The following is a 12704-nucleotide window of genomic DNA, read 5'->3' as shown; positions in this document are numbered from 1 at the left end:
TAGCACAGTCACTGGCCTCAGGTACTGTGGAAGATTGAGAGAAACAGATATTAAGCTCTCTTATTATTATTATTGCACTTTTGGGAAAAAAAAAACAATTACAGTGGAAAACTTTAGGTTTGAAATTAACAATTAAGAAAACAACTTAATAAAGACTGATCTAGGAAGAGTCCTTCACAACGCTTATATCTGAGTTAAGGCTGAAAAAATGTTGTATGGAAGAAGAAAAAAAAAAAGATATGTCTTTCGATTTTTATTTCTTACATCAAAATAATTTACCAGGAAATCATAGTTTGTGCCTTTCTAAGTAAAATGTTTAAAGCTCAAGTGAGTGTCCCGCAATGGCATTTTGTGTGTGTGTGTGTGTGGGTGTGTGTGTGTGTGTGGACTGTTGTGTGTGTGTGTGGACTGTGTGCACATCACTTGCTCTCACAAACCGCATACATCCCTTCATCCTCTGCTGTGACAATCGACACGTCTGTACAGTGTTGTTTGGTTTGGAGAGCGATCAGGACTGGTGTGTGTTTCTGCGTGTGTGTGTGTGTGTGTGTGTGTGTGTGTCTGTGTCTGTGTGTGTGTGTGTGTGTGTGTGTGTGTGTCTGTGTCTGTGTGTGTGTCTGTGTGTCTGTGTGTGTGAGGTCTAATAGACAACCCAAATCTGTTTGAACCATTGTTTCATTTTGTCAGGAGGTAACCGACAGACATGCAGTGCAATGAGGTTTACTTGTTTTCTGAGGTACATCATGTCTCTCAAGTTAATTGGCTGCTGTTTCTGAGCCTGAAAACAAAGGAACCTTCCCAAAAGTCAAAGAAAGGAGTTAATTGCTGCTGCCTGCTCACAACTGTAGTGTCACGTAGGACTGCAACTAATGATTGTTTTCGTTATCGATTCATCTGCTGCCTATTTTCTCGATTAATCGAATATTCATTTGGACTAGAAAATGTCAGAAAACCCACATCATTTTATCCTAGGCCCCACATCATCAAATATCCTGTTTTGTCTGACTCGCAGTCTAAAACACTAAATTATTCAATTTACTGTAAGACCAAGAAAAGTAGTCAATTCTGACATTTAAAAAAAAAAACCTGGAACCATCAATGGCATGTTTGCCTTAAAAATCACTTAAATGATTAATTGATTAGCAGAATAGTTGCTGATTAATTTTCTTTTGATCGACTAATTGTTGCAGCTCTACTTTTATGAATATCAACCATTTCTATTATGTGTGTTTATCTTTTTCTGGCCAAGGTGAGATGTACTGTATGTCTGGTGCTCTGTCTGTGTTCAGGATTGTTTAAATCTCCCCTAAAGATTCTAGCTCATCAGAGATTGCAACATGTATGGCCTTCAGTTATTTAAAGGAGTACTCCAGCGATTTTAATATTGTGCTTGCATAAAGTTGGGGGACTCCTAAGGCAAATTTTTATTAATTTTGTTTAAGTTGGGAAATCGAAGCAGCAGGAACCAACATATCTTGACTAGCATGGGTAAAATTCCAAGGACACTGGATCCTACATTTCCCACAATGCAACTGAAATGGTGGTTCTTTTTTTTATTAGATATTTCCTGCCTTCTAAACCCCACATGCCCTGTTTGTAACGCAGGCTTTCTGTTAAATGTGTTATATGTCAAGCCCAGAAAGAGAGACTATGGCACACAGCTGAATATCTGATCTTGATGTGTGTGTGTGTGTATGTGTGTGTGTGTGTGTGTGTGTGTGTGTATATATATATATATATATATATATATATATATATATATATATATATATATATATATATATATATATATATATATCTTTTTTTTTTTTACTTGTAGGCAAACCTAATTCATTTTAACTTATGAAGGAGAGGTGAATATTTGTATAAGCATGATTTAGAGGACAAGTGGGTTCCTTGTATCACTCGCCATGTGAAGAACAAAGAGGAACCAACTGTATTTGATAAGGGTATTGTAACTCACGAGTTTTTAAAGCCGCTCATAATCACGGCTTGGTTATTCATCTAATAGAGACTACACCGGAGGCGTGTACATTGCAAATCTCCAGATGCTCCGAAGATGACACGGTGCACCAGCGCGCTTTTTTTTTTTTTTTTTTATTTTTTTTTTTTTACGCGTGAAGTTGTCGGTGTGACTTAAGTGCTGCTGATACTGTAGCTCAAAAAGCTTTTGTTGGAGCATTAATTTATTCCACTGAAAGCTAAACCGGTTCAGCTGACCAGCGTGAGGACACAGCTTGGCATAATCCATTACCCTAAGTTTATTATGTGCTTTATAATTAAGGATATTTTTTTTTGCGATCCTCAGACCAAGGTTGAACTGTGTTTTTGCTCGTCTGTTAGTGTAACGAATTGCATTATGTATTTGTAAATATTACATCGACAGAGCTCTAATTGTGAATAAAGGAAGTTTTATCACAGGACTCAAATCAGTCATGGAGCAGTTTGTGCCTGCTGAACGCTCTTTATCAGTCTGCAGGCGGTTGTGTTACGCAGCAGGACATTTTCTAAACGACCTGTGCGCCTCTATGTGGTTCACCTATCTGCTGGTCTACCTGCACTCCGTGCTCGGCTTCCAGAGCACCTATGCAGGTGTGCTGCTGCTGATTGGTCAGATAGCGGACGGAGTCTGCACTCCTCTGGTTGGATATGAATCTGACAGAATAGCATGCATTTACGGCAAGAGAAAATCCTGGCACCTATTGGGTAAGTATGAGAAACGAATTTGACTTAAGCTAAATGCACTTAGGCCTATATTCTGATAAGAGAGGCCTATAAACAGCGATGAAAGAAGTATTCCGTTCTTTTACTAAAGCAAAATAGGACTACTCTGCTCCAGCATTCAAAACTTTACTCAAGTAAAACTACAAAAGTAGGCAATTAGCATTCAAATGCGCTTAAAGTCCCAAAAGTAAGTACTCATGCAGAAATGGCCTATAACAGCCTATTTCATAAGTTATGAGTTGATTTATATTTTGTAACCAACTAAATCTTAAAAGTAATTAAAGCCATCAACTAAATGTAGTCGATTACAAAGTGGAATATATACCTTTTTTAAATAGTGAGGTGGAAGAAGTACAAAGTTAGCCTGACGTGGTCATACTCAGATTCTAGTCAGAATGTGAGTCTGAAACCGCTCCATTGGGCGTGTTCCAACCGAACCAGGAAAAGAAATGCCTCTGCATTCATTGGATAGAGCAACGGAACTCAACACTGTGTATCGTCTCCATAGCAACCACTCTTGGCACAATGCATTCGTTCTAACTTCCGACTTTTAGACTTTTTTGAAGCTGGATATATCATTTGTTTCTTGTAAATATAAATGTGGATAACGTTAGTGATAGTGACATGCTCGCTACAGTTGCATTTCTAGAGATGGATCGGCGAAAACACGTTTTATTTCTCTGATTCACGGCTTTGTTCTAGCGCCGGCGGTCCCTCTCTTCAGTCTCTCTCTGTCTCTCCACAATATAACGCTCTCTCTCTCTTCAGCCTCTCTCCACCATATAACGCTACTGTGCTTTCGGGCAGTTGTTGAGGCTCCTCCGCTGAGGATTTTAAAATGAATGCGCTGTCGATATCCTCTGTAACAGACGCGATGGTGGAATCTACACCTCAACAAATTCAACCCAAGCGTTCTTTGGTGACGTGATTGATTATGTTACTGTTGATCATCTTTCCGATAATGTGATTGGTCCGAACAGGATCTGTTCAGCAATAATTGCTTCTCAACAGAGCGACTCCGGCGATTCCAGACTTATATACTGTCTATGCTCCAGACCGAACTTCCCGACCTCAAATTTTGTAGGCGGGGCTATGTTCGGCTGGCATCCAGGCTAGTACAAAGTAGCATACAATGAAGCCAAATTGTACTAAGGTACCATACTTGAGTAAATGTGCATTCCACCGCTGCTAATTCAGAATGGCCCCTTGAGTATTATTGGATTATTATCATTATTGGTGCAACATGAATGTGTAAGCAGCATTTAATAGCCTTAAAGCTGGTTGAAATGGAGCTAATTTTTATATAGCCTACTTTTAGTTTAACCTTTTAACAATTCAAATATTATTAGTTGATAATATAAGTAGCCTACCTATCTAAAATGTATTACAGTTAATTGTCCTTAAATTTAGTGGAGTAGAGCATAAAATGGAAATACTTAAGAGAAGGAGCCTAGCCTATAAAACAAAATTGTAGCCTACTTAAGTAAAAGTGCTTAGTTACTTTCAACCATTGGTGGAAGAAGTATTCAGTTCCTTTACTTAAGTAAAGGTACTAATTCCACACTGTAAAAATACTCTGTTACAAGAGGTTCAGTTTGGTTCGGCTTGTTCCTGTTTTGAATGACATCATTTCCAGACTTAATCCTGACTCCAATTCTATGGTCACTACACCCTGAATAGTGTCAGTTACTGGTAGATCAGAGAAATAAAAATCAGGATTCGTTCAGTTAAAGTTATAACAAGCTATAGTGAATGATATTGCAAAATACAAGAGCGTATGCATACGGATCAAAGATGAGTCTACCTCTCCCTGGCCAACAGGCAGAGGTTCCCCCAGCATGAGATGCTAAGTAAAAATCCTGTCTTTTTATCCATTTCTGTCCCATCTTCTGGTGGTGCTGCCATCAGTTTGGATACAGTCCAGATCTTTTGGCTCCAGCAGGCTCCTAACAATATTTATGTATATGTATGAAAACGTTACCTCGGCTTCTCCCATTCTCAGGTCAAAAGAGACAAGCTGTTATTGTTTGAGATTTGAATACCTGTGTGTTCTTAATCTTCTGCAGACTTAAAGAGTTGCGAGAGCCAAGGCCATTTCCATATTTTGTGCTACACATCTCGCGCTTGCAAAACACTGCACCATTGTCGGCGCTGCCCCCTCCGGTCAGAGGAGACCTTTTCTCAGTTCCCAATCATTCCCTGGGTGCCAATATCCCATACTCCCTTTATAATGTCTTATCACTTTAAAAACCAGATGGCCTTTCATAACCCAGAGAAGCAGAGACGACAAGGTCAGCTCATGAACTCTAAAGCCCCTCACTTTATTCTCTCAAAATATATTCCAACATTGGGTAGCTGGGTGAATGGGTCTGGGAGATGGGGGGGAATTGTGTTATATGTGTATATCTGTGTGTGTGCGGGGGATTGTATAAAGCACTTTGTGCTACATTTTTATGTATGACAAGTGCTATATAAATAAAGTCTGATTGATTGATAAAAGTCCTGCATTGAAAATGTTACTTAAAGGTGCTGTAGGTAGGATTGGGAAGATCCAGGACTTAGCCAAAACATTTTAACATCAACAACTTCTCAGTCCCTCTCCCCTTTCTGCTAAAGCCCAAAACGTTCTTCTAAGCCCCTCCCCCCACAAGGGAGAATGAGTGCATGTGCATGAGCAGTGATTGGCACACAGTTAGACACCCCCCTGGCCCTGATTGGTGCATCTGAACAGGGAGCTGTGGATTTTTGCAAATCTCACTACAGGCTGTAGGTGGTGTCAGAGGAGCCAGATTTCTTTTTTTAAATGACCTGCTTCATGTAGTTCTACTGGAACATAGGTTCAGTTTCAGCAAATATGACAGAAAGTTAGTTTTACCTACTGCACCTTTAAGTAAAAGTAGGCCTATATATATGTATTGTCAGGAAATGCAGGCCTACTTAAAGTATTAAAAGTAAAAGTACTCAATGCAAAATCCTGACATTTTAGAAACTGGAAACAATCAGTCTTAATCGTCTAATCATTTCAGCAGCACTTGTATTTTATAATTTTATATGTGTTTAATGTGCAAAAATCTTAATTTGTAATGTCATTAGTAGGCTAACTAAAGCTGTCAGATTAATATAGTGGAGTAAAAAGTACAATATTTCTCTCTGAAATGTAGTGGAGTAGAAGTAGAGAAAGAAACTCCAGTAAAGTACAAGTACCTCAATTTGTACAGTACTTGAGTAAATGTACTTCTTTACATTCCACCACTGCTTTCAACCACTGATCTTATAAACAGAAATGTCCCACAGCCAAAGAAATGTTTTAGTGACTCAATAATAATAGGCCTACTTATTTTGTTCCCTCTTTACTTTCTAGGAACTATTTGTGTTGTTGTATCTTTCCCCTTCATTTTCAACCCCTGCCTGGCCTGTAACGACAGCACTCCTCAGTGGGCTCGGATTCTTTACTTCTCCCCCTTTATCATCGTCTTCCAGCTCGGCTGGGCAGCCACTCAGATCTCACACCTGTCCCTGATCCCAGAGCTGGTGTCCAGCGAGAGCGCCAAGGTGGAGCTCACTGCTTGCAGGTCAGATGACGTCATCACGGTCTCATCTTAGTTACTCACGTTTTAAAATGTACAAAACCGTAATTTTGTATTTTAAAGGAAAGGTAAGCTCATTCATGTTGACATGGAAACACATTTGCTCTGATTGAAATTCAGCTTTAAAGGAAAAGTTCAAAATCTTTTCAAAATGCAGTTGACTTCACTTGTCAGGCAACCAGCATGGACTGACATCCCGTTAGCTAACATCTTGCTCAGCTAGCAGATTAGATTTTTGAAGTTTGCACATATCATACAAACATGTGGTTTGTTTGTTCAACTTTGTAAAAGCGAAGTCTGCCCATTCATTTAAGTGGAGGGTGGTGGGTTTAGCAAAATGTATCCTTTGTCAAAGTCATCACGTGATTACAGCTTTTAGACTGAGATATTGTACTTAACAATGGCGTCAGTTCTTCCATTGTTCCGTGTCTATTGCCACCGTGCAACCCTCTTCTCATTCCTATCTTTAAAAAAAGTTGTCATAACTTCCTCTAATGCTCGGTCCAAACTAAAAGAGTAGAGCTGAGGAACGTGTCTTTGCTAAGATAGTTGCAACATTGGGTTCATGTCACAAGCCATTATTATGCCAGTGGAAGTGAAACAATAAGGCAGAAATAGCAGCCAAATTCTCAAAAGAGAAGTAACTGTCATTTCATCATGTTGTCCAGAGCAGTTCAAATCTCAAATATATATATAAGAACAAAATGTCTATGTTCCTTTTTATTATCATTCCTTTAAAGCTGTAACAACCAAGTTACTGTTTGCTTGTGTCAATTATATTCTTCCTTGATTAGGTATGCCTTCACTGTGGTGGCCAATATCACTGTATACACTGTGGCCTGGCTGCTCTTTCACTTCCAGTCTCAGCAAAATGTGGACCCTGACATCACAGATAACTTGGGCCAGGTGGACATCCCTCTGTTCAGGGTAAGCGAGACGCCAGAGAGATAATACACTTGTGCAAAATTACTATTTTCTATCTTATCTCTCTTTCTCTCGTCCGTAGACGCTGGCCCTCATTATGCTGGGTATTGGAGCTTTATTCTCCCTGATATTCCATGTCGGCACCAAAGAGAAGGTGTCAACCTCGAGGAGCGAGGATCAGCTGCTCATACCTTTCCCTTCCCAGGAAGTTTTGCCTCGTCCTATATTTCCGTGGAAGCATTGGCTGAAGGAGCCCTCCTTCTACCAGGTAAATATGTGCTGGGTAACTTTCTGCTGATTCAGAACATTTCTCAACCCTTTTCTTACAGGAAATGGCAACCACTTTGAATATAGTTTGTTGTTGGAGTTAAATTATATGTACTTACTACATCGTAGCTTACCATTTTGCAATCCAACCTGTCGTGTGTCAAAAATTAGAATGTATTTTTCCTGTCATACTTGGCAACCGTTTGCAACTGTTTGCTTCCATTTATTTCTGTATTATGTGAAAATCTATTATCACAGGTTATAATAATATAAAATAATATAACATTAGCAAAACTAATTCAAACTTGATATGACTGGGATTAGGGCTGGGAGTTTAACCTCAATACATACTGACTGAAATGTGTTCATATCATCAACTTCAGCATTGAATGCTTGGTCAAATTCTTAGTCTTGTTAACTTTACATTTTTTTTAGATTTCCTTATTTAAATCACAGTTTCGGTCATTGTAGACTGTATTTAAATCAACTTTGTTTTAAGTAAAACAGTGATGTATTTGAGAATTATTGCTTATAGAGAAAAAAGGTTTGAAGTACAACACGTTTATATTCCTCAATATATGACATAGACATCTTATTTTTATTTTGGTATCGGTACTGAAACTCAATTCAAACAATATCCAGCCCTAACTGTGATTGCATTACACAACTTAAGCAAGTGTCAAGAGTACGCTAATTGATATTCATATTGCATAGAAATGGCTGAATTTGTTTGCAAAAACACTGGATTGGTCCTTTTGAATCTTGTTTCCTTTGGTTGGTTTTGTACCAGGTGGCTTTCCTGTACATGTGCACCAGACTAATAGTCAACTTATCTCAGACCTACATCTCAGTTTACCTCACAGACTCACTGATGTTACCAAAGGTAAGGCCACACAGTTTGTATTAATGCAGTGACATGTGTAACTCATTATGTAGCCTCGGTTTGCGAAACATCTGTGTTGCAATGTAAATACTTCTCTCCTCCTCCTCTCTCCTGAGAACTTCATTGCCATCATACCTCTGGTGATGTATGTCAGTGGTTTTGTTTGCTCTCTGGCCATGAAACCAGTCAGCAAGCTCATAGGAATCAGTGTGAGTCTCTCCCTAACAAGAAGCATATATTTCATATCTGTTGCATGATTAATACATTAGTGATTAGAAAGAAAAGTTATATTGAAATGAAATGTATTTATTCGTTGTCAGATTACCTATTTGGTCGGCCTGTTGTTGGTGCTGGGCTTTGCCACCTGGTTGTTTGTGGACAAGAGCATGGGATCTGAGAGGATCTATGGAGCAGCCGTGCTGCTGGGAGCCGGTTCAGCTACAATCCTGGTCATGTCTCTGTCCATGACGGCCAAACTCATCGGGGAGCAGACGGTGGGTGGAGGGGAACTAACCTACAACAGTTTATAGCTTGTATAGGAGAGATGTTGCATGAAGGAATTAAAGAGGATAAGGCTGGCCATATGCTATATTTTTCTTGTTATCAACAAATCTCATTAAAAAGCTAAAATAATAATTAATTGGTCCTATCCTATTCACACTGTTGCATTGAGTGACATCCTTCATTACGATGAACACAGACACTGCAGTTTATTAGGAGTCAATCCCACATACACACTAAAGCACCAAATGTGTATTTTATCCGCAGCTGAAAATAGTCCACAACATGCAAAATTGACTTCTGCTTGAGAAACGGGCCTTTAAACTATATATTTGTGACCCCGTTGTTAAAGATTTACATTTTCAGTAGGAACGAATGGGCTTGTGACTGCCACGGACAAGGATGGGAAGACGAAAAAGTACTGATCGACAGACTTGGTTGGTGTTGGTCTTTTAATGGGATTTGTTGAAAATAATATTGAATCATTTTAATTAAATATAGAATAATGCCAGCTCTATCTTTTAAATTAGTAAAATTTGGGCAACAGTTGAGTGCCATGGCTGGGTTGACCGTTACAACACAGTAGTTTAGTAGTGTGCCAAAAATCGTCTTTGAAAAAGCTAAAATACATCAGGGAATAAATACAAAAAATTGCATGATACTTAAAAGTAAGTACGTTAGTTCCACTTTGTGGTTGAAGTGGCCATATTATGCTCATTTTCAAGTTCATAATTGTAATTTGAGATTGTATCAGAATAGGTTTACATGGTTTAGTTTAAAAAAAAACACCATATTTTTTGTTGTATTGCACATTGCTGCAGCTCTTCTTTTCACCCTGTGTCAGGTCTGTTTTAGCTACAGAGCGAGACCTCTCAACTTCTGTAACATCTTTGTTGTCAGTCGCACATGCTCAGTAGGTAGGTAAGGATTCCATGAGCTAGCTAGCTGTTTCTCCAACTTCGGCCTGTACAAGACAGGATTAGCCAGGAGACTTCTTCTAAACAAGGGCGCACTTCCAACTTTGCGTGGAATACCTGCAGAACAGGGACATGTAAGTAGTTCTATACAATTTCTTTTGTAGATTAGGGTGAATTTGTGTGTGTCGAAGCAGTGTTTTGCCATTGAGAACGAGCTAGCATGCTAACGGTTAGCCCCCTAGGCCCCTCGTTTCGGCTAGTGACGTAGAAAGCCGTGCAGATTTTGAACAGCTCACCCGGAGACTGAAGGCAGGACACATTCAGAAACCTGTATCTCACTCAAAACAGCATGGATGTTTTTTTTCCAAGTTTGTATGCGTGTGGAAGCACCAGAGACACAAAATAACACCCCAAATCCCAGAAAAAGTGATTTCTTTTCATAATATGGGCACTTTAAAGTTCAAGACAAAGCTGTCATTAAATGGGAGGGTTATCACAGCACATTACATTTACTGCTGTCACATCTCACACTGTCTGAAAAGAAATGAATGCAAATGCCAGATAAATGCTCACAGAGTCTATTGTGTATCTTATTCACAAAGAAGAATGCTGTGAAGAACTGTGTGGGTTTTTTGGATGGATTTTATTCCTTTGTGCTTTGCTGCAGCAACTATACTTATCTTTGGTCTCTGTCTTTTTTGGCAGCAAAGTGGAGCCTTTGTTTATGGATCGATGAGCCTCACAGACAAGTTTGCTAATGGTGTGGGGGTCGTCCTCATCCAGAGCGTACGACCATGCAGGTGAGTCTCTCAATGTGGCTGACACCCTGCTGTCTGAAGCAGTCCTTTCACTGACACTCCGTTTGGGGAAAGCTGTCAGAAAAGATATAGGCATTCCCCACAGACAGATCAACCACAAAAAAAAAATAGGTGGTGAATACTGGGTAACAAGTTCCCTACATTACAATGAACATGGCCAATGTAGTTTATTTTCAATTCCACGTACACCGCCCAGCAGCCTGAAACACTCACTAGAGCACCAAATTTGTATTAATCCACTGTTGAAAATAGTCCTGAACAAATGCGCTATTTACTCCTGCTTGCTAAAACATACAGTGCCCAACTGTTGTAGGTAATTACTTAGACTTAAATTATTTAACAATATATATGTGACTTGTTTTTGAATATTTACATCTTCAATAGGAACTAATGGACTTCAATGGAAGTGGGGTATTAAGAGTTATGATTGGTTTGGGTATTTTCATGGAATTTGCTGCCAGTAATAAAATAACACCAGCCTTATCCTTCAACTTATGACTATGTGTATGTTTTTTCCCCAAAATGAATTCTTACTTCAAGATGTGAAAGGATTCGTGATGTGTGCTTTATTGCACACAGTTGACCTTTCACTTCTCAACAACCACAACGTTTAACAGTTTAACAAAAGCTACTCTTATTTTCTTTTCTTTTCTCTTTAACAGCACAGGTGTCTGCTGCCCAGACTGTGTTTGGTTTTATCGTGATGTCATGGCGATGGTAACCGGGGGTGTGGGTGTGGCTGCAGCACTTTGCCTGTTCACTCTTCTAATCTGTCCAATCCGCATAGGGAGAGGTTAGGGTTCAAAGTCTGCACTACACATACCATGCTACCACCTTGTGTATGAATCTGTAACTACTCTGCTTTATATAGGGCAGGGGCCTTCAACCTTTTTAGACCAAGGACCCCTTAGCTGAAAAAGAGACGGAGCACGGACCTCCTAATACATATATTGTGTAAAATAGAGTTGCATATTAAACTGGGCCAGATATCCAATACTTTCTGGAGTAGAAAAAATATTGGATTTGGAGCTGTGCCCAGTGTCCCTTATCCTGGGTCTCCCAAGCAGATATGTAAAATCATAAGAGATTGCTTCGTATTCTTACTTGTGAAGCATGGAAGAATATTCTATTGCAGCGTAATGAAAAATTACCAAATTAAAAACTGGCAGAGTTTTTGATTTGGTGCCGTTAGAGTACATTGCATTCAAAAACTGATCAATTCTATAACATTTGGGAACCCTACCTGAACTAAAGCCTGATGTCTCTGCCATCATGCAGCAGGGATTTTCTTGATTGTCTTTATTGCATATTATTTATGTAATCGTTTTTGGTTTTCCTCCTGTGGATTTCATAATGTATCCATTTTCTATTTGTTGTAAAAGTGAAAACTAATAAATGTATTGCAAATGCGATCCAATCTCTGCCTCAGCTTTCTACTGTGAATAAAGCCGAATGTTTTCATTGCCCTGGCAGAGATTGTGGCGCTGATCCAAGGATTGAACTTGGTGAACCTAAATAATAGCGGTCAACTTTTCTCTTTGTGAGATTAATTAAAACATCTGCACCAGTTTGATTTCAGTGACCACGGACCCCAATATGATGATGTTTTTTACTCAAAATTGAGTGTTAACAGGTTTCTCATTGAATCTGACGTTACAGCTGTCTAAATATTACGTTTATGAAGGGAAACCCACATAAAAACACTTTCCTTCTGATACCACAATGTAAGAACTTCATTACAAGTAAAAGTCCTGAATTGAAAATGTTACATAAGTAAAAGTATAAGTCATTAGGAAAATGTAATCAATGCAAAGAAATGGCCTCTGTGACTGTTGTAATATTGTTTTTGATATCATTGGATTGTTACTCATGCATTAATGTAAAAGCAGGTTTTTACTGATTTTATTTACTGTAGTTGGTTGAGGTGGAGCTAATTTATAACTATTTTGTGCAGGACTGCAACTAATGAATATTTGCATTATGGATTAAGCTGCTGCTTATTTTCTCCATTAATAAATTAATTGTTTGCTTTGTAAAAATTGAATGCTCATCACAATTACCCAAAGTAACACCTTTACAATGT

The 12704-nt window shown here is 38.9% G+C and overlaps 1 protein-coding gene across 2 annotated transcripts; it reads left to right on the top strand.

The window, feature by feature from the left end:
- The first annotated feature begins 1818 nt into the window (after positions 1–1818).
- Positions 1819–12033, top strand: mfsd12b (major facilitator superfamily domain containing 12b). Of its 2 annotated transcripts, none has more exons than XM_028587584.1 (9): positions 1819–2706; positions 6086–6296; positions 7106–7238; positions 7318–7503; positions 8293–8385; positions 8502–8594; positions 8706–8879; positions 10509–10603; positions 11284–12033. In XM_028587584.1, exons 1-9 carry the CDS (start codon positions 2436–2438, stop codon positions 11417–11419), a joined length of 1392 nt encoding a protein of 463 aa, XP_028443385.1. In that variant the 5' UTR covers positions 1819–2435; the 3' UTR covers positions 11420–12033. The 2 variants fall into 2 exon arrangements, with proteins under 2 accessions (XP_028443385.1, XP_028443386.1); XM_028587585.1 differs by having other exon boundaries at positions 11289–11427.
- The last annotated feature ends 671 nt before the right edge of the window (positions 12034–12704 follow it).

This window comes from Perca flavescens, chromosome 9 (genome assembly GCF_004354835.1).
Source record: "Perca flavescens isolate YP-PL-M2 chromosome 9, PFLA_1.0, whole genome shotgun sequence".
Taxonomy (NCBI): Eukaryota; Metazoa; Chordata; class Actinopteri; order Perciformes; family Percidae; genus Perca; species Perca flavescens.
Note: the sequence above shows the minus strand (reverse complement) of the source record. Positions and strands in the feature narration are given on the sequence as shown.